Consider the following 21,152-nt stretch of genomic DNA (forward strand, 5'->3'; position numbering starts at 1 on the left):
GGAGCTGCCAAAGTCAGAAATACTGATTTATAATGCAAGGTCTAGGATGGATCATTAATCCCTTCCCCTTTTTTTTTTCTTTCCTAATTACAATAAAGGTTGTCAGTGAAATCAGCGGCCCAAGTGTTGATCATGTCAGCTCTGTTAAAATCAGTCTTTTGGAAGGAGGGCAGGCAGATAGGAGCATGCTCTCTGAGACCAGTGACAGCCTTTCCTGGTGAGGAGGCAGCGGGGGATTTGTGATATAACACATGAGCTGGCTAAGAGGTAGGCAAGGTGCACGGGTTGAGCACAGCACACATTGCCAAGCTCAGAGAAACAGCATTTCCCGCAGCATGGGCAAGTTCAGACCCCTGTCAACAGCCACACCTTTACTCATGCTCCTGTTTCAGTGCACTAAGCTGGGGAGGTGCCAAGGAAACTCCTTGATTAATCACTTTCAGACACAGATAAACAAAAAAATGTTCAGCTTCCATGAAAGTGAAAGACAAACTGATTTTTGCTGAGATTAGACTCTTACACAAGATTTCAGCCCAAAATAAAACTGTTATCTTGGATTTCTACAGCAATTTCTTTCTTCCGCTGCCCCAGTCCTTAACTTTTTTTCTCCTGCTGTCACTGTAGGGAAAGCCCAGTTTCCCTGTTTTGGACCCTGCAGCACAATAGCTTGCTTCCTCTTATTCACAGAAGCAGCAAGGCAATGAGGCTAGGCTGATATGTGCTATACATAGGCTATAGGCAAGGTTGATGAATCTTTGGTTGGTGTTGAGATGGTCTTGCTAATTTCAATGCGAAGCTGAAGCCAGAATTTGCACCCTTTTGTTCCAGGATGTGTGACAGAGGATACAGTTTAGGCTAATCCCTGCTCACCTTGAGAGAGAGGAAACAGACTCCTAACATTTCCTATTCTGGAAATCTCACAGGTGCTTTGCTCTTCTGTTCAAGCCATGAGCCCTCTCCAGCTCAACATCTTGCAGTCACTAACTTTTTTTCAAGTGTCTTTTGCATCAGCAGCTTCAGAGTTCAAAATTCTTCCTGGTCCGGCACAGTTTGTCCGTGCCAGGGACCTTCCAACTGTCACGGGGCTTTTAGATCAGTGTTGGGCACTGCACAAGTATAGTTGGGTTAGGAAATTTTGGGAGGTGACTCAGCACATAGCTTGGATGAGTTCAACACCTCCTGACCTCTGCCTCTTGCCCTGAACACCCTGCCTAGCTAAAAGGTTCCTCATCCAGGGCGATGCATTTTGAGTAGCCAGACATTACTGTCTGAGGGGAATGAATTTGTATTATACGTGGCTGAGTGAAAAAACATTGAGGACATGGCTTTTCCTTTTTTCTCAGTCACAGGAGATGATATTTCTGGACATCCAGCGGTCTGCATGGGAAGCAATGCACCTGCAGCTCACAGCCAGTTAAATCCCACAAAGCACAACAGTACCGGCTCATCCGCTGCACGTTTCATGCATTTGTTGAGGTATGTGTTAGTGCTTGAAGTCTGACAAACTTCACATCTGATTCAGAGTGGTGAGGTGATTCATTGTCCCACAGAAATGAATTCCTCAAAGCCATTTCTCTTGAAATGACTTGCACATCAGAAGCCGTACGTGGGTTAGGAACACCACTGGATTCCCAGAGCAGTGCAGCCCTGAGGTCACAGTTTTGTCATTGCAGAAGATCTGTGAAAGAAAAACGTTTTGGTTTGGCATCAGCTCAACACTAAAATATGCCACACTGGGGAGTCAAGATAACCTGTTGGCATCTGTCAGCCTGTTCCCTGCTGTGTCCTGACTAGGCTGCTAGGTCAGCTTCTGGTTCATTTTAATACCACAGGAGGAAAAGCCTATTTTGGGTGTTGCCCTGTTTTGTCAGGTTGTGAATGCACGTGTATTCCTTTGTTTCATTTAACTACCCAAAGTGGTGCTTCAGACTGGCCCACCCTGGATGGTCAGTTTGCTCAAAGCCAGATTTGGCTTTGTCCCCAAAGCTGGCATGAAGAACGAGAGAGAAACCAGCAGGGTCCCTCTGCTAGCAGCTGTTTCTGACCCGGTGATGGAGACACAGCACACGCCAAAGATCATGAAGGCATTTGGCCTAGTAAAACAACAGACCTGAAACTCAGGGCATCACAGAATCACAGACTGATCAGGGTTGGAAGGGACCTCTGCACATCAGCTAGTCCAACCCCCTGCTGGAACAGGTTCACCTAGAGCAGGTGGCACAGAATCCTGTCCAGGTGGATTTGGAATGTCTCCAGAGAAGACTCTACAACCTCTCTGGGTGGCCTGTTCCAGTACATCATCACCCTCAAGGCAAAGAAGTTTTTCCTCCTATTCAGATGGAACTTCTTGTGTTGCAGGGAACTACTGAAAAAAGTCTGGCCTCACCCTCTTGACACTTGCCCTTAGGGTATTTGTAGACCTTGATAAGATCCCCTTTCCATCTTCTCCAGGCTGAACAGGCCCAGGGGTCTCAGCCTTTCCTCATAAGGGAGAGGCTTCAGCCCCCTGATCACACAGGGTTGCACACTATCTGTGTCCCATCCTGGTGCAGGGCAGAGAGGGGCCAAGAAGCAGCTTCTGCATTTCCACAGCAGGGTGTCTCAACTACTGTTTATGCCACCTGGGTCACTCTAATTCAGATCGCCTGGATTTCTTCTAGATTACAAGCCCCACTGTTGAGGTCTGGGTACCTCTCTCCGACGCAAAGCCCACCAAGGGCTGTATAAACAGGTTTGCAGTTTTGTTTCTGTTGGTTGTTTTTTTTTTTTCACTCCTTACTCATTTTGAAGGACACCAAGGACAATCCGTGGGTTTGAAAGACAGGGTGAGATGGCAGTATGTGCTCATGATGGAGTAAGCAGGTAGAGACTTGGCTTCCCTCTACTTTCCCCCTATAAACACTATTTACTTCTTGGTGCTGCAAGACTGGGTAAGAAGTTAAAACAAATGGATTTACAAACTATCTCAGTAATACAGAGATGCAATTAAGAGTAAAACATGGCCTGTTCTGTGGGTTTGGTTTGTGGTTTGAGTAATTCAGTTGTCCAGCTGTGTTTGGAAAGCAGTGCAATGATGTGTCACAACTCTAGCTCCCTGCCCGTGCTGCTGACTTAGGGGAGGAGGGCTTGAACCCAAGGCTTGAAGCAGTGGCAATGTTGTTGCTTCTGCAAGGCTGGTTCTGTTTTTCTGCCCTTCTCCCAGAGTTAAGCATCAAAGTTTTCTTCAATCTCAAAGAGCATCCTTTGTGTGGCTCCCCAGAGGGTTTCAAACGCCACATCCCTCTTGCACCCAATAAATAGCGCAGAGCAGCTTCTGGAATTAACTCTTCTCGTTACAGTTAATTTGTAGGGTTCCTTAGGCTAGAGAGTAGACGGAAAATAATTTCCAGTGCATTTGTTCTCTTGACTAGGCATGGAATATATTTATTCCTCTTTTCTTGAGTCTTCAGTTTTTCTTTTCTCTTTCTCCTTTGCAGTTCTGTGGTGGGATCTGCAATGCTCGTGGAATCACAGGACCCAGCTTTCGGTACTGCTTTCCCCCGTAGCACTTTCTCAGTGTCTCACCTAGCTGCAAGGCCGAGAAGGCTTTGCATTTCTGGATGAATAATCAATAGATTACTGTGTTTGTCAGACTTTTTTTTCCCCCTCTTTACTAATTTATTGACCTGTTACTCTACTGAAACCTCAGCCATTTAGGAGTTAGATTAAGCCACAAGTTGTTACCTGGACTCCCTGTTTTTAGCCTTTTGTAAGCAAACTCAAACCTTGAAATTGTGAAACTAGGAGAACAACGTGGCTTATGATTTCTTTAATAATCCAGTCACCTTCTCCAACTTCTCCACTCCCTGGCTTGAGCTTTGGTAACCTGTTACAAATGGGGCAAGACAGTTTTGAGCAGCACCTTTCAACACTCTTGTGTACCACGGAATATTTGCCGATTCCCACCTCCCAAGATGGTGGAAAATTAGGCTGGGACCCCAGGGTACCATTAAAGCAGTCCACCAGCTTGGGGAAGCAGCTTTTCTCTCTGGAGGGCTCCCTGCTGAGGCCCTGCTGACCTCCCCTGGGCTGCTTCGTGACACTGATGGCCCTCCATGGTGCCTGGGGCTTTTACCCAGCAGCTTAGTGCACACCTTAAAAACATACTGCAATGTAATGATTTTATTTTAATGAGTGGCCTTAGGTATTAAGACATCACGTCATCTGCTTCTGCCCACTGCTATTGTTTCATTGTGCGTTTGGCTTAGAGATCTATGTCCAACAGATATAAGACAGCAAGAGCGTGGTCAGAAACAGAAGCAGGTTGGAAACAGCCACAGCTGTAGAAAAAAACCTCCAAACCTGTTCTGAGCAGCTGCTTTCGTGTGGCCTGAGTGCTTGTTGTTAGCAGAGGTGATGAAGATAAATGGGAACGAGGGAAGACCTTTCTCTGTACTTTTTAGAGGCTGCAGTTTCTTGATAATATATGAGCTTGGAGTGTCAGTTGCTTTGCAGAATTTGTCACCAGACATACTGAAATCTGCATCCAGGATCTATGGGGCATCTTCAGGATCGATTATAGCTACACTTGTGTTGTGTGACTGTGATCTAGGTAAGGGCTGTGCACTTTCATTTATTCTGTGTCTAAAGAGATTGAATGTCTGGAAATTTTGGAGTTGCAAAAGGTAATTCTTTTTATTTGTCATTAATCAGTGGTTAATTCCTCCGAATTTTACTTTATTGACCTCTTTAGGAGTGGAAAACATGGGTAAATTAACGAGCACAGAGAAAATAGACTAGATATAGTTATTAAATAAGTCATTGCATCTTATTAATTTGAATTAATTCTAAGTGTATCTAACATAAGACACAGAAGTGCCCTCCCTAATAAGGCATTTGGGGTTGTTGATTCCCAAAATGCAGAGGAGAAAGGGGGCAGAGATGCAGAACCAACAAGAGGAAACTATGCAAAGGCTTCCTGTCAATTTCCTCCCATATCTCCAAAAATTTTTAAGATGAAGATGGAGAGACATGGGGAAAGAAAACAAAATACTTCTGCTTCCTGCAGTATTGAAGGTCCTTGGAAAATCTGGGTCCTCTCATGAGACCTTCAGTCCTAATGAAAATAATGGCTCTTTATGAGCATTTACCAGCATGGTAAAATGCTCCTTTACTAGGTGGAAGTGCAGCCCAGAAAGTGTGTAAGTAATAATATAAGGGATGTGGAATGATCACTTCGCTTTGCTTTAGAGGAGATTAAGCTGTTCTTCTTCAACACTGTGGAAATCTCTTCACTGGGGCACTTTCCTGGAGGAAAAGTCCTTAAAATCTTAAGGGATAGCTTAAACAAATACCTGCCTACGAATGCCCACGAGCTGGTATCTGGAAAGCTGCATGTTATCGTCACCCGTGTGCACGACTGGAGAAGCGTGGCCATTTCAGAGTTTGCCTCAAAGGAGGACCTCATTCAGGTGAGAGCAGCCACAGCCACCCCGCGAGGGTAAGAGCGGTGTGGGATTTACTGCCTGTCCATGCCATGATTTCTGTCTTTGTCACCCTCTGAAGCCAGAGTGGCAAGCAGACAGGGTCACAAGCTGAAACTAATAAGAAAATCAGCCCTTCTGATTGCTGGCTGAATTATCTAATGGGCCTGAGTACGCATGGAGAAAAACGAGGCATTTCACAGGTTGCCTTCTTACTTCTCCAGCCCTGGCTGTGGATGTCAGGCATGGTCTGGTCCACCATACTCAGTGGTGCCCAATAGCCCAGCCGCGGGTCCCCATTCTGGCATTCAGATGAGCCACCATTCCCAAAGACAACAGGTTTTCTTGGCTCTTTGCTCACCTCCGTGCTTCGCATCTCACCCACAGGCCATAATGTGCAGCTGCTTCATTCCTCTGTATTTTGGATTTTTCCCTCCTACGTACCATGGGGTGGTGAGTAGCCTTGTGGTCTGGAGATCCTATCCTGGCTCGCGCCAAGGGCCCATCTAGCCTGAGCCCTTTCTCCAGTGGTGGCATTAAGCATGTTTATAGCTGTGTTTGCCACCACAGTCACTTGGTGCTGTGATCACACAGCATCTGCAGTATGAAGAACTGAAGCCAGGTGCCCCGCAATTTGACCTCACTGCAGACAGAACTGACCTTCTTACAAAAGTGTCCATCCTCACCCTGGCCGCGGGATTAGTTCAACTCCTTTCTGTTGCATTTTCCTCCAGTTTCATTGAAGAGTAATTTTTTGGCTGGAAGGGAGGAGGCGGTGGGTGTAGACCTGGAGCACATGGGACAGCAGGCAGGGCTGTTCCCCAGCAGGAGATCTGTGTAGCCGCAGTAACTCAGTCTGGTTTGGGCCTGGGTGGGGAAGAAACCCCTAATGCATGCATATGTGGTGCAGCACTCTCCTCTCTGAAAAGAGGAAGGCTCAGCGTTCCTTGTTTTCCCTCCTAGCGTTATGTTGATGGGGAACTCGGCATGTGGCGAGCCAACTTCACGTCCCGGACCACAATCACCGTGTCTGCTTTTGCCGGCGAATACGACATCTGTCCCAAAGATAGCCCAGCTGCCTTCTTCAATTTCCAACTCTCTGACTGTATTTTACAGATATCAAAAATAAACATCTGCCGCTTGCAGTATATTTTTCAGCTTCCCACATATCAGGTGAGCTGCTTCTACAGGTACCCAGAGCCATGAGACCCCTCCCTATAGCTGGCCCATCTGCCCTGACCACCACCTCCCCCCTGCAGGTTCTGGACCAGTTTTATATCCACGGCTACCAGGACACAGTCTCCTTCTTAAAAAGACTGAGTAAGTGATTGGGAGTGAGGAGCAGGTAGGTCAGGTGCTTCTCTTACAACATTGATTTGCTGATAGAAGGTAAGAGATGCTGCCAGTGCACCTAGAGTGACCAGGGCAGAGAGATCCCTGCATCCCTGGCATTGCCAGGATTACTAGAGTCCCACCTTCTCTGTGGCCTCTCCTAGAGCTCCCTGGTCACCCCTTCCCCCCAGTGATGTCAGCTCCCCTCTTCTCTGCCACACTGGGCGTGGTAGAGCTTCCCATGGAACACAGGTCCCCAGGACCTGGACAGGAGAAGCGTAGGCTCGGGCGCCATGTGTGGTGTTAGACTGATAACCCACTGATGCACAAAGCAATGATGTTTGGTGATGGCCGACCCAGAAACCCAACTCGGATTAGCCATGCACTGTGGTTATCAGCACCCCTATTTTCCAGTTATTTCACGCCTCACACTGCTGGAGACCTGGTAGTTGAGCAACAAGAAGTGAGAACTGGATTCTCTTCCCACCAGGTGACTTTGGCGTAAATTACCTTGATGAGGACTTTATGCTTTCATTGGGCAATGAATCATGTCAGAAAGGTGAAAGGACCCTGCGCTGGAAGCCAGAAACAAGACTACTTTGCTCCAGAGCCACAGACCTTGAGGATGTCACTGAAGAGAATCCAGGGACCATCCGGGCAGCAGATGAAGTGGAAGAGGAAGTCCCACACCACCTTCTCCACCGTCAGAAAGGTAGAGGACCAGCACTTCCTTTACCCCATCACTTTTCATGAGCTAAGTGACGCTTGCTCAGGGCTCTCGCTGCCAAAAGAGGCTGTGTGGGTTTTTTGCAGGCTCCAGTAGAACATCAGGACTGGGAGAAAGTCCCCTCTTGGGTCAGTGGTTATTAGCGAGGCCTCATGCTGAACTTGTGGGTGAGGGATGAGGACTTAGGCTGTGGCCAGGTCAGAAGGACTCTTTAGAGAAGGAGCTCTTTCTGTGAAGCAAGCCATTTCCTCACCTTGCCAGGTAATAACGGGTTCTGTTCACACATCATTTCATTAAAGGTGGGGGAAGGAGCTGTGTCTCAATGGTTTGTGTCTCAACTTTGCTGTGCCAGACAAATCAAAATTTCTACTAAGTAACTCTGGTGTGCAGACGTGTAAATACTTAAGCTGAGAAAAGCTTATTAGAGCTGCAGGTAAACCTCTAGCAGTATCATTTCTAAGCAACATAAGGCAGGTTTACATCTAAAAATTATAGTTTTCTGCAATGCTATGCAAAATAACGCCCTCTCCCATTTCACTTTTGACATGGGAAGCTGGAGAACTCTCAGTGTTTCAGATTCCAGTTTGTCTTATTGTTACTAGCAGAATATGAAGAACCACATGCTGGAGTGCAACATTTCTTTCAATTTTATTATTTATTTTCATTTTCTTTCCCGGTCTTTTGACATTTCAGAGATTGTCAGCTTAGGGAAAACTACACAGCTTTTCCAACATGGTGATGGTTTAAAACGTTGCCACATAAATAAAAAACGAAAAAAACCCCAAATATTGTTCTGCTGTATCTAGGAGGACCACGCCAAATGAGGAACATAAAGGGGAAAGAACAGGGCTGTAACCATTCCGGCTCTAAAAATAAAAGCTTGAAAAACATAAAATGAAAGCAAAGGTGACATTTCTATTGAGAACAAGACAACTCTACCTATGGAAAGAGACTCACTGTAGAAATTCAGGACACAGTTAGGCTGTACAGTTTACTTCCGTGCTTGCTTTTCTAAAGGCTTCATCAGTCTGAACTACATGGAGTTTTTTGAAAACAGCACAGTAGGAACCAGGTTCCTTTGGAGGTTGGGCAGGCTCTGGTCTATTGGGGGTCTCAGTCTCTGGTTTGCAGCTAGGCAACAATGGTCACCTGTGGAAAGAGTTAAGACCCATTTGTTAGGCCAGAAAGCAACCAAGAAGGCAGTCAGGACTCGGTCTCCAGAGAAGTGCATCAGGTTTTTCAGTTCTGGGAAGGAAAAGCCCTGATGACCTAAGCCAGGAAAAGGCTTTTTGCTGTTTATCTGCACCATACTATAATATCAGTGATGTTACCAAACAAGCAAGGGTATAAACCTGTGAACAACTCGCACCCATTTTCCTGAATAAGTGAGAATATCCCCAAAGGACTACTGCTGCGGTAGAGCCTGCACACGGGCCAGGCTTAGGCTGGATTAGCAGGTTAGCCACAAGGATTTGCCCCTGTAACCACGTGCCCACCAGGACACAAGCTGCACCATCTTTCAGATCTAGACTAGAAGTAGAGCTTGGCGTAAAGCACCTGCAGCCAGAGCCACAAGCAGGACTGGACACATGTTTGTTTCCATTTGCTCAGTTGCATGGATCAGGCCCCCAGACTCCCCTCTGGATCCGCAGAGCGATCCAGCTTTAGAGAGTGCTCCTGACGTGGGTTGTCTCCAAACTCTCATCTCACCTACCTCAGGCTTCACATCTCTGCTGAGTTCAATGCAGACCAGGGCAAGCAACAGCATAGTGGTACAAGAGCAATATTTTAAGGACATTAAAACCTACTACCCTCTAGACCACAGGAAGGAGAGCAGCAGCCCTGGTCAGGTATTCGGATCCAGTTTGTCTCATAAGAACTGCCAGAAGCATCCATCAGATTGACCAACATGGTTTTACTCCCTTCAGGGCCATGCCAGCTGCAGAAGAGCATTTCTGACCCTGCTGCTCCCTTTGACCCCAGTTCCTTCTTTAAAGAGAAAAAGAGCATCTGGCAGCCCAGCCTGCAGACAGACACCAAGCTGCACTGAAGAGCCACAACCCCACCTCCATCCCACCCCAGGTGCTTCCCATGACCCACCTTTAAAGGAGGCATTTTAGGCTGAAGACAGGATCTGTTGCAGCTGGTTTGAACTGGGTTCAGCTGGGTTTCCCAGCTTGCTTCCCTAGGGGTGAAACAAACTCCTGCACAAGGTGATTGCCTTAGTTTGGGCTGGGATAGAATTAATTTTCTCAGTAGCTGGTGCAGTGCTGCATTTTGGATTTGGTGTGAGAATAATGTTGATAACACTGATGCTTTGATTTGTTGCTAAGTGATGTTTATACTGTCAAGGACTTTTCAGTTTTTTACACCCTGCCAGCAGGAAGGCTGGAGGGGCACAAGAAATTGGGAGGAGATGCGGCCAGGACAGCTGCCCTGAACTAGCAAAAGAGAAATCTATACCATAGAATGTCATGTCCAGTACATAAACTGGGGCGAGTTGGCTGGGGCCAGCTGATTGCTGCTCAGGGACTGGCTGGGTGTCCATCAGTGGGTGGTGAGCAATTGTATTGAGCATCACTTGGGTTTTTTTCCCCATCTCTTTGGATTTTATTCTTCTCCCCTTCATTATTATTATTATATTTTATTTCAATTATTAAATTGTTCTTATCTCAGCCTTTGAGTTGTAGCTTTTTTTCCCCCGATTTTCCTTCCCATCCCGCTGCAGGGGGGGTGAGTGCACAGCTGCGTGGTACTTGGTTGCCAGCTGGGGTTAAACCACGACAGTGATTCAGAGATGACAAAGTTTGCCTCTATCCCTTGCCTCTGGCAAAGCCTCCTTTTGCCGCTAGCTCCAGGCTGATGCAGAGGAGACAGCACCAGGTGTGCTTGCTTGAAAAGATGGGGGATTAATAAAACAAAAGGCAGCCGATTTAAATGGCAAGTCATTAAAGACTAATATCTTGGCACATTGCTGCAGGTTTGGAGCAGGGGGGCTCTGTGCTATGACTGGGGGTTTTTTGGGTGTTCTTTGTAGGCTGTTTTTTGTTGAAGTTCTCAAAGTTTTGCTAACTTTTTATGATCAAGCACTATGTTGTGTAGGGACAGGTAGGATGCACCAGGTAGTTCAAACTGTGCTCCTGTTTGTGACTAAGATTTGCAGGCAAGTGTAGTGGATTTGGATGTCCAATTCCTATAGGAAAATTTTCTTTTGGGGATTTTAATTCCCATTTGAATAGGGCTAGTGGAACTGCCTGAGGCTGACTGAAATAGTTATATCCTGCCTGGAGGTGGTGGTGCTTGCTCAGAAGACCAGGAGCCTGGCACAAGGGCTGTTGCAGAAGTGGGGCTGTCTGCCTGGGGGGAGAAAGCAGAAGTGTAATATGAGCAAAAGCAGATGATGGGCTGGCTGGCCCCGCTCCTGCCTGGGGAGTAGTGGGTATCTCTGTGCCCTCTCCACTTCGATCTGTGGCAGGAGCATAGTCACAGTTTGCAAGCTGGTTTTGAGCAGCCCAGCTTTGGCTGCAGGGGTTGAGAGATGTGAATCTGTCCAGGATGGAAGGAAGACAGGAGTAGGTTTTGATGGATCCAAAGCAAATAAGTATCCAAGTTGCTTTTAGCAAGCTCATTGCAGAGAAAATATCTCCAGGTCATCGATTTCAACCAGAAGCAGCAGAACGTATTCGTCTTTCACGGAGCATTCATGGTTAATTTTGGACCTGTTTACATTGATGCAGCCTTCCACTGTCCCCCAGTTTGTGTCTGCAGTTTCCAGGGCACTTTGGATGAAACCTCCTTCTTTACCATTTCCCTTTGTGCGATTGAATGAGCTGTTCATTCAAATAAATGGCTTGGGCTGTTGTGATCAGTTTGTTGCCCATTGGGAACCAACAAACAGGGGAGACTCGGTTAGGGTAAAGCCAGTCCGTTGGCTTCTGATGTTAAAATGTGTTTGGGATGATTAAGTGTGCTGCTAATTCATTCTGCATGCAGGCCAGCTACGTGAGGCATGTTTGCCTGGACCATACAGCTGTTTGTAGCAGCGAGTTACAGAAAACTGCATGAAAAAAACGAATGTATTTGTGAAATGTCAGCTCTCCTGCTGCAATAAGAGATGCAGTCTGCAAGACTGTGGTATTTCGAAGTAGGGGAAGGTAAATCTTTAGGTCTTTTCATCTTTCTCCACAGCTGCAAATTCAGAGGGGTCCAAATGTGCACCTAGCTCTGCTGGCAGGAGAAGCAGGCCTCCAAGGGTGTGTGAAGCTCAAGAATATGTAATTGGTAAAATAACTTCAGGGAACTGAACAAAAATTAGTTCCTGCCCAGTGTGATGCTCCCTAAGGCTTCTCCCTCTCTCTCTGTTTGATGAATCTCTCTGAAAGTTTCTGAGTGGGAGGAAAACAGCTGAAATGTGACATTTGCTGGCAAATGCCTGCCCTGTAATCTGCGTTAAAGCAGGGGGAGGGATGCTGCTGGCGATCAGCAAGTGGAGTGGCTGGGCTGTGCATGCACGCAAGTACAGCTGCCCTGTCTCCCCTGTGCAGGCTGCTGTTTGATCGCAGGTGCAGCACCGCAGTTAAACGCCTTGGCTGGCATCTGGAAGCAGCTCAGGCCTGGGCAGGGAGACTGCGGCAGCACTACTGGGAACAAAACCATCTAGTTTCCTCAAGTGGAAAAAAAACCCAAAACCACCCCCAAAACACTCCATCAAAACCCAGCAGCCGTGCTGGTGTGTGAAATGAGCTCTGATGTTGCCCACCACTTCCCAGGGCAGCAGAACCATGTGGTGGCGGAGACCCCCAGGGCCCATCCAGGGTGGTTACAGGAGAGAACAAGCTGGCAGTTAGTTGAGCCAGGGTGGATGAATCAACAGGGACAAGAAGCCCCAGGGACATTTGATACTGAAGGGCTTGTTCACAGCTGAGGAGCTGTGTAGCTGCCTGCAGTGTGAAACCGTCCTGTGCAGGTCTCTTCACCAGCTGCATGTGAAGTAACTTGCCAGTAGGTTTTGGGGAGTTACGGCTTAAAAGCTGTCTGTGTGACAAGTTAAATGCCTTGAACCCTTGAGATTCTAGTGCCAAAACATCTCTCAGGATCTTGTTGGATGCGTCTGATGTCCTGCTAGGACAGAGCCCAGCAGATAATGCTCTGGAACAGGAACATGTTGCTGTGGGGAAGCAGCACTAGGCTGGTTCATAGCTCCTTTCAGATGTCACTAAATAAATAATATCACAGGGAAAAAAACCAGCTACTTTTAATGTGGGGTACCCCAGGTTTGGAGGTTTTAGCCATGCTCAGCCCATGGGTGAGGTCCTTCAGGGTTTCCCTGCTCTGTACCCTGCTCTTCCTCCGCTGAGGGTTTGCATTCTCCAAGCACCTCACGTCCTGGCCATGGCTCTCTTAGGCAAACCAGGCACCGCGGTTTGGAGGAGCTTCTGGAACCAGTTTACCATGGAGCTGATACCTCCCAGCAGGCGCCACATCTTCTGCAACCTGCAAAACCAAAATAAACAGGCTGACTTTATTGCCATTGTCACATATTAATGTCACATATTAAGTGACCAGTAAATGCAGCAAAAGGGAGAGGGTGTGAATGATGAATGCACGCTGTAATATTCTTTCATAACCAAGCAATCCTATGGTTTTCCTGCTAGCCATGCCCACTCTTCCTGAGAGCTTGCCTTCAGAGAATACCCAGCTCCCCTGCAGAGGAGGGATGCCGCTAAGCCTGCTTATGCAGTCGATGTGCATCAGCTTCCTCTGGTCCATAGAAAAGGAGGGACTTGCCACCAGCCTCCACCGCCCCGGAGAGTGCCCCGTGCATTCCCCACAGAGCTGCCATTTGAGGGACGCTGCAGCCCCCACTGCTGGGCTCGCAGGGATGCCTGCACGCCTCATGCTAAGCTTGCACCATGTCCCTTCAGCTGTCTCACCACTGCTGAAGGCACAACCACTGGTTTCTGTATCCCTCTCAGCTTCGACGCCTCTGCCAGGATGCTCTTACCCCTTCCTGAAAAAAGCTGGCAGCCTGTATGGCTGCAACAGGACTTTTGACAGTGGATCCTGCAGTCCGGTTATCTGCTCTTTCTTCCACAGAGCCAAGCCTGTGCTCGTGAATGACAACACAGAAATAAATCAAGATCAGTAGTTAGAAATAATCCCCTAAATGCAATAATTCCTCTTGTCCAGCAACTCTTGCTGCAGCTCAGCCTGCAGGTCCTGAAGCCCAGGCCAGAATCCAGCTGGAGCCTCTCTTACAAAGCCCCTCCATGAACAGCTACCGCAGATCTAGAAATATTTACTAGAACAGATAATGATATCTTAAATTTAATACTGCTCCTCTCAAAGACTGCAGCAGCCCTCAGTGGCCCCAGCCACCCCCAAACCCCCAGGTCAGTACCCCAAATCCTCTACCTGGCAGGAAGCAAGGGAGCGGGTACTGCAGTACCCTTTTGCGGAGGCCGGTGCGTGTCCTGTTGGATTGTGCGAAGTCGTTCTTCCCGCACATGCTGGCGAAGCAGAAATTGCTATTGAAGTAGTTAAAGCCAAAGGCATCTGTGAGACACGGAAAGAAAAAGGGCTGATGCTTGCGCGTGCGTCGCATTTCTTCGCTGCCCTTCAGGTCTTGGGGTGACACTTACTGTTCCTGTACAGGAAAAGGGCAGTGTCCTGGTACCCCTGCGAGAAAATGTCGTTCAAGACCTGCAAGGAGAAACACCTGAGGTCACTAAAGAGCCCCCCAGCCAGGCAGTGGCAGGACCTAACCAAGGCTTTTTGACCGTGGAGGGTTGGGATGGTCCATTTGGGAAGGCAGCTAGCGTGGGTTGGTTTCCAGCCACCAAAGCACTGGTCCTTTGCAGGTTGTCAAACCAGGGCGGACCCCATCACAGGTACCCATCAGCAGTGTCCACCAAAAAAATGCACTGCAGAAACAGTGGGTACTGCTCCCTCCCTTTGAAATCTGATTAATTAATAACGGAGGTCGAGCTGAACCTCAAAGCTTGGGAAGGCAGGACCAGCATTAATTTGGTTGAACCAAAACAAAAGCTGGGAAGATCTGGTGGGCTTACCATGGTGCTAGGTGGGAAGAGGGCGTAGCTAATCCTGCAGAGGTTTTCTATCGAGATCTGAATGCTGCCGTTGAAGATCTGGAAACAGAAGAAGATAGCGGGGCAATCCCGCGGACAGATGTCGAGCTCTCCCGTGAAGGGGGACACGGTGATCACGGCTTCCTCCAAGCTGGAGACGGGCTGCAGGCCGGTGAATCCTCCATCAACGTATCGCTGCGGGTGAAGAGCAGAGGGAGGGTTGGCTCTGAGGGTTGCTACAGCCTGTGTGCAAGGTCAGCGTCACCGAGAGGAAAGCAAGCAGCTGCAAAGGCGACATCTCCTGCCGTGAACCAGTCCCAGCACGTCCTCTCTTCCCGCTTGCGACAGCCACTCTTCCTCCCCCCTCACTCTTTATCCTGCCTTTTGCCAACTCCTGCTGCCCTGCCTACGGCACCCAGCCAGCTCCTCAATAAGGTGCTGTAATCCACCGCAGTTATTAAACTAGAAATGTAATTATTTTAATTCACAAAGCTTTGTCAAGTTGTTTTGGCAGTCATTAGCCAATTCAAACATCGCTGAATTTACAGTGTCGCATAAATTTCAAGTCCTGAGCTCCAGCAGCAGGGCTCCCGCATTTAATAACTGCCTGCAAAGCCCTGGAGGATTACTCACTGGGCAAGGAAAATGTCATTTGCTGTATTCCAAAAGGAATCTGAATTTGCCACCCACCTCGGTGGGATCTGAGGTTGCAAGGACTGCAGCTGGTCCCATTAAATGCTCTTGAAATTACAATGCAGAGGAGCCTCAAGCAGCAACGCCACTGAGCTCTGGGTCCTGCAAATTTTAGGCACTTGGTGGGCAAACCCTGCAGCCCGGGGTAGGCTGGAGATCTGACCTGAAGGCCCAGGACTAAATAGGCTCAATCAGTGCAGACTGACAATCCAATGAAAGATCCCAGCTCGATCCCAGCTGCAAACTTGGAATCGTGGCTTTGTGGGCTGCGACACACAGGCAGGTCCCCACGCCTCGCCGCCACGCTGCTGCGCTCCTCCTTCACTGAGGGTTAGCAAGAAGCCAGCCCAAATCCGTTGGCTTTGCTGGGGTGTTTCTCAGAGTAGGAATATGCACGTGGTTGGGGGAGGATCCATCCTCCCACGGACTCGGGCTATTTCAGCCATGCAAGTCTGCACCTGAGCTAATGGAGCCATCTGCACTGAGACAGATCCTGCCTGGAATAACTGGCTTGAGTGACAAAGTCCAGTGTGGGCGTCCTCTCCTCTCGCTTTGGAGATCTGCGAGGCGAGAATCACTCATCCAGGCTCTGTCCGTAGGCAGCTCCGCCCAACTATCATGTTAGGATGGGAGGAAGAACAAACTCACCGACTTCATCATCCTCCGTGAACTAAAGAAGCCTCGACATGTATAGCCCTCTCCGCTCAAGGGAACGTAAAGTTCCAACCCCAGAACAAGCTGCTGGGAACGTATGTTTTATTGGAAATATCACTCACCACACCCCGGTAGGATGGAGGGATGAATCCACAGTAGATAGGAAGAAAGCAGCTGCAGAGGAGAGCCTGGGGAGGAGAGGGATTGCAGAAGTCAACGTTCCTGTCCAAGTTCTCCTGGACAAAAGCCGTTGACTGGGTGCCTGCAAATCCAAGCTGGAGAAATCACCTGGAGCCAGGCTGGCAGCACCACCTGTGCTTGGCACTTGGCTGTGTCAGGAAGAAAGGTTTCAAGAAGAGGAAAACATCTCATTTCAATACAGTTGAAACACTTCTCTTGAGAAGGCCACAGCACCTCATTTCTCATTTTTATAGCTGCCAGCAATATTACAGTTGTATAGCTGTATATCACTGTCCGAACGCTGCCCTTTGACGGTAACAAGGTGAAGCTTGGGGGTTATTTTCTTTATTTGTGGGGTTTGGGACAAAACCAAGACATCCTCACAAGGTGTTTTCATTCTGCTGGGATTTTTCAATGACAAAGCCACTGCTGGGCCGTTTGCAACTATTTGCCACCAACCTCATCAGCTGGGAAGGAGCATCCCAGGCTCCTGGGGGGACCTGGCCGGCACCACGGGGGGAACACCAACGTCTTTGTGGAGCTGCCATCCTCTGCTCCCTCCCCGGGACAAGCAAGCCCACAGGGTCCCATGGCCAGTTACCCTGGGATTCTCTCTAATGTACTGGTCCGTCAGCTGCTTGTTGGGCAGCACAGGGGCTTTGTCCAGCTCTTTCCCCCCAGGAAAGTGCTGAGGCAATGAGGAGAGTCACCGCCAATGGGACTTGGCCGAGGAGAGACTTGTCCAGGCTGAAAGGTCATGTTAGCATTAACACAGCTCTTTGTAGAGGGTCATTAGCACTTATTAGAGCTGGCCAACCTGTCAGCATCAGCTTTTTGAGGCTGGAAAACTTCCTGCTTTTTTAGCATGATTTATTCCTGCCTGATTCTGGACCCAACAATGTTTTCTTCCCTCCCGCCAAGCCTCATGGAGCTCCCTGGTGTGGGACCATGGCTCTGGCAGAGCTTCCCGACACTCTCCCCACCATGGGCAGGAAAACCGTGCAGTTAAAGTCGTCAGCGCTTAGGTACCTCCATCCCAAGCGGTAGGCAGGGTTCTTCCTACGGCATCCTACCTGAATGAGCTCCTCTTTCGAGCTGAACTCCGAGGCTATGACGTTTTGGCCATCTGCCACCCGCGTGAGTGAGATGTGCAGCCGCCCCGAAGCCAGCTGGTACGAGTCCTCCGGCAGCATCCGCTCCAGAACAGTCTTGATATTTGCCATCAAGCTGCACTTGGGAGAGAGAGGGCCCAGGATGGTTCTCCTGGCTTCCTTTGCCATGGCAAAGAAGAATTCCTTTAGGTCATCTGACAGAGAGGGAAGGGGAAAGACAGAAAGTCAGTATCGCCGCTGCCCTAACAGTTATATTTTTTATCCTGTTTTTAATGCTCCTTTACAAATAAAGCCTCTTGCTGCCCCCATGCCTGACCCCAGGATGATGCTGCTGCTACAGCAGGGGACGTTGTGGCAGGACAAAAGCAGGAGATCACCCCTGTGACATCCTCAAAGGACAACGTATGGCTGAGCACAGCTCCACGGATGAAACCCTCGCCTGCGCCGCCGGAGACGGGTGCTCGAGACATGCATGGCTGGGGATTTAGGGAAAGGCTCCGAAGAGCCCCGGGAATGGGGACGCAGGTGCAGACACTGAGTTATCGGTGCCAATGTGACTTGCACAACACGTTCCTGCTTTCCACCTCCGATTTTGCACGTGGGCAGCCCCAGCGTCCCAGGGGAGCTGGAACAGCTCAAAGGTGAGGATAAGGAGCAGATCCCCACCTCCTCTCCTTCGGGCTTTCCTGCAAGCCAGGCACCCTGGCTCCATCGTGCTGGGATTCCCCACTCATCCAAGCTCCCCAAGTGACCTCCCAGCTGGTGTTAATAGTCATTACATGTGTCTTGCACATCCCAAAAGCTGGATTAAAGGGGCAGAGCTGCTGAGCCCCAGCCGAGGCTCAGGAGACGCCAGGCTGTGCAGGATGGGGGGAATAGGGGTGCAGCAAACCCACGGTCAGCCTGATCCCGAGGAGTGAGCTTGGTCCCTTTGCTGAAATGGGGAGCACGCTTGGGGGAAAACCGCACCTTGGGGGTTAAACTCTCGCAGCAGAAGGCTTGTCCAGCTCCTCAGCGCTGCAAAGAGCCATCCTTGCACCCGGGTGGGCTCCCTGCGACCCTGTGCTGGCACAAAGCCCCAGGTTTGCCTTAGCACCGTAGATTTGTAGGGGCAAAGGTTTCCAGGCTGTCTCGTGAGGTTGCTTTAAAAGCAGGGACAGACATGGATTAGATGGAGTGTCCCGAAGGCAACTGCAGCAACGTAGGTATTAAGAGGGGTTATAAATGTTTAGGCTGATGTTCAGGCCATGTGGCGTGATGATTAATGCTCAGCAGGTTTACACAGAGTCCTCAGGGATGCTGAAAAAGCCAGAGGTGCCCCAGGGAGGTGATGCACCCGCTGGGCCCTGCCTGGCTGCTCGGTGTCCTGGCAGTGGGGGAAAAACATGGAAAAACTGCCGGTAAACTGCCAGGCAGGAGGTGAGAGCCGAGCCTGGCTCTGGGGCTTTGGCTCTGGATGGGACTTTGGCTCAGGACGAGCGAGGGGTGACCCTGGCACGCAGTGCCATGACCGTCCCCAGCTGCACCGGCTTGCTGGTCACACAGTGTGCCCAGGTGACTTGTGGAGGAGCTCAGAGCTCCACACGCAGCCTGGGTCAGGGCAGGGGCCGGGTACACGACCACAGCCCCCCCATGGGACCCCCCCATCAGGAGCCAAGCACACCTTTAACTCTCTTTTTGCCCCAGTCCTCCCCGATGTGAATTGGACAGTTTGTGCCACATTTGTTTTCCTCATTAGAAACCCACCAGAATCATCACTACCCAAAAGGTCTTTTCTTCCCCTGGAGAAGATGCTTTTGGGCACAAGCTCATGTCAGCACCTCTAAGTGGATGGTGCCTACCACCCCCAGTGAAGGAGACCCCCATTTCAGCCCTGCTTCCCACAGCAAGACCAGTTACCAGAGGGATTTATACCTGCCGGACAGCCCCAGCTCCATCCAGTTACATCGGCCTGAGAAATCCGAGGGGAAAGTTTAGGGGCCCTTGCTGATTTGTAGGGGAATTCATCCCCTTTAGGGCAGAAAGGTTCCTTTTTCTTTGGTCTAAATATATTTGCCAAAGTATTGAATTATTTTTAGCTCTAGCAGAATGGTTCTAGCAACCACCAGAGGTTTCAGGAACTGCCTCCATCGTTATTTGGACCCTAAAACCCCCGCCCCCCTCAATGTCCCATCGCTCGAAGCGAGGCTTGGATCAGCCTTTGAAGACTTAAGTCTTGTGTACACTTGTTTACCCACAGACACTAATTGGAAATATGTGAGGACGTGATTATTAAAAGTGGATTAACTGCTCTGAATTAATTCTACACATAGATGATCTTATTGCTGGGGGCGCCTTGTCTAAAGACGTTCAGAGTAAAACCTCTTTTGTGGCAATAAGAGAAACCCCAGCCCTGGGCTGGGGCGGGGGCTGCTGTTCCCTGGGCACATCCCACTGATGAGCCCTCGGGCTTTTGCCGAAGGGAAAGATGCTCTGCTATCGGGAAACAGGAATCCTGCCACATCTCCCCTTGTGCTGGGAAGGTTGAGTGGGATCACCCAAAGCAACGTCAAAACAGAGCTGTCAGCTCTGTAGGTGCCCATGTGAGTGCCGCTGCTGTCCCCCACAGCTAAGGGTGCCGAGGGACCCATCCATCGGGGACAAGGGGGCTTTACGTGGGCATATCCACCCGTGCAGGCGTGCTTTGGGACACATCTCAGCTCCCCTTAGAGCTCATAGCAGGAAGAGAAGGAGATCTGCTCCTTCAGCAAGAGCAGGAAAATGAGCCAACAAAATACAGGTACATCCAGATTTACCCAGGCGGTATCTACCCCACGATCTGAGATAACATTCCGGCAGCAACAACCGGCTTTTTCAACTTACATCACCCCAAATTGCTCCGGGGTGGCTGCCACCAGTGGCACCATCTGCAAGTCTGTGCCTTGTGAGGTGACACCAGTATCGCGGCCGCACCAGTGCTGTAAAGCATGAGCCCCTCCATTTCTATTTTGAAATCAAAACTCTACAGTAAGGAAATCCATGACTTGTCTTACCGATGTCGATGCCGCACACGACGGCGGCGGCGATGAGCGAGCCGGCGGACGACCCGTAGACCTTGCAGGCAGACTTGAGGAGTTCGGGAGCCAGTTCCAGCAGGGACTGCACCACCCCGACCTGGTACAGGGCAAGGAAGCCGCTGCCCGAGAAGGAGAGCGAGAAGGGGGTGCTTGAACCCCGGAGACCCTCCTCAGCCATCTGGAGATCAAATTGGCGTGTCTGGCTCGATGGCTCGGCTTGTCCTTTTTCACCAGGTGACCCTCAAGCTCTCTTCTCCTCTTCTTTCTCCAGGCACATCTCTGGCTGCAGAGGAGTGCAGAAGATGGATTTTCTACCTCCTTTTATGACAGCTCCCCAAGGCGTTTAGATTCACGAGCTATTTTAATTGCTGCCTGTGCTAAAAACAGAATTTTTCCCCTGATCAAAACAGCTCTTGTAATCCTCAACCACAGCCAGCTCAGATGCTCGGGGCTGAATGAAGGCTCTCCTTTTGTACCAAGTGATCCCAAGCGCCCCAGGAGCCCTCCCGGAGATGGTCCCCGCGTTACAGTGCCCGTCACACTTGGAAAGATCCATGCAAAATTTCCTCTTTGCTTCGTGCTTTCTTCATCAAGGGTGTTTTCCTAAATAGGATTCTCCGTCAATCCCAGCTTAGGCACAGCTCAGCAGTGAGCGAGTGAAGGCTTGTAAAGACACTTAAAGCCAGAGGGTGTTACACAAGGGGTGGATGCAGGGCGTTACATTGGGCTCGGTTTGGGAATACTGTTTGTATTTCCTTCCTATTGGAAGGGGTTTGTCCATGCCTGACTCTTGGATATCCTTTGTTGGGGGAGGGAACAAGGAGCTGGGTGTGCTTTCCTCTTTTCCC

At 49.5% G+C, this 21,152-nt stretch overlaps 2 protein-coding genes across 2 annotated transcripts; one reads left to right on the forward strand and one right to left on the reverse strand.

The window, feature by feature from the left end:
- Positions 1-1,366: 1,366 nt before the first annotated feature.
- Positions 1,367-10,124, forward strand: LOC119158582 (patatin-like phospholipase domain-containing protein 1). Its single transcript, XM_037410716.1, has 10 exons — positions 1,367-1,476; positions 2,661-2,731; positions 3,477-3,526; positions 4,484-4,591; positions 5,230-5,450; positions 5,850-5,915; positions 6,426-6,635; positions 6,722-6,782; positions 7,285-7,506; positions 9,450-10,124. Exons 3-10 carry the CDS (start codon positions 3,496-3,498, stop codon positions 9,569-9,571), a joined length of 1,041 nt encoding a protein of 346 aa, XP_037266613.1. The 5' UTR covers positions 1,367-1,476; positions 2,661-2,731; positions 3,477-3,495; the 3' UTR covers positions 9,572-10,124.
- A 2,532-nt stretch (positions 10,125-12,656) lies between these two features.
- Positions 12,657-20,928, reverse strand: PNPLA1 (patatin like phospholipase domain containing 1). The gene is made up of 8 exons (XM_037410715.1): positions 20,281-20,928; positions 17,210-17,442; positions 16,079-16,144; positions 14,592-14,804; positions 14,163-14,223; positions 13,936-14,076; positions 13,526-13,625; positions 12,657-13,014 (listed from the first exon to the last, which is right to left on the reverse strand). The coding sequence occupies exons 1-8, from the start codon at positions 20,480-20,482 to the stop codon at positions 12,900-12,902; spliced, it is 1,131 nt and encodes a 376-aa protein (XP_037266612.1). The 5' UTR covers positions 20,483-20,928; the 3' UTR covers positions 12,657-12,899.
- Between the last annotated feature and the right edge of the window lie 224 nt (positions 20,929-21,152).

This window comes from Falco rusticolus, chromosome 17, assembly GCF_015220075.1.
Source record: "Falco rusticolus isolate bFalRus1 chromosome 17, bFalRus1.pri, whole genome shotgun sequence".
Taxonomy (NCBI): domain Eukaryota; kingdom Metazoa; phylum Chordata; class Aves; order Falconiformes; family Falconidae; genus Falco; species Falco rusticolus.

What these genes read in the sequence shown, in the direction of transcription:
- LOC119158582 (XM_037410716.1), top strand. Translation starts at nt 3,496, where the DNA reads ATGCTCGTGGAATCACAGGACCCAGCTTTCG. An exon ending in GTTGTGTGACTGTGATCTAG is followed by an intron (nt 4,592 to 5,229) that starts GTAAGGGCTGTG and finishes GCTTTGCTTTAG; the next exon opens with AGGAGATTAAGCTGTTCTTC. An exon ending in CTCCTTCTTAAAAAGACTGA is followed by an intron (nt 6,783 to 7,284) that starts GTAAGTGATTGG and finishes TCTTCCCACCAG; the next exon opens with GTGACTTTGGCGTAAATTAC.
- PNPLA1 (XM_037410715.1), bottom strand. Translation starts at nt 20,482, where the DNA reads ATGGCTGAGGAGGGTCTCCGGGGTTCAAGCACCCCCTTCTCGCTCTCC. An exon ending in CTCCATCCTACCGGGGTGTG is followed by an intron (nt 14,805 to 16,078) that starts GTGAGTGATATT and finishes CTTCACCCGCAG; the next exon opens with CGATACGTTGATGGAGGATT. An exon ending in CCAGCTTTTTTCAGGAAGGG is followed by an intron (nt 13,015 to 13,525) that starts GTAAGAGCATCC and finishes TTGGTTTTGCAG; the next exon opens with GTTGCAGAAGATGTGGCGCC.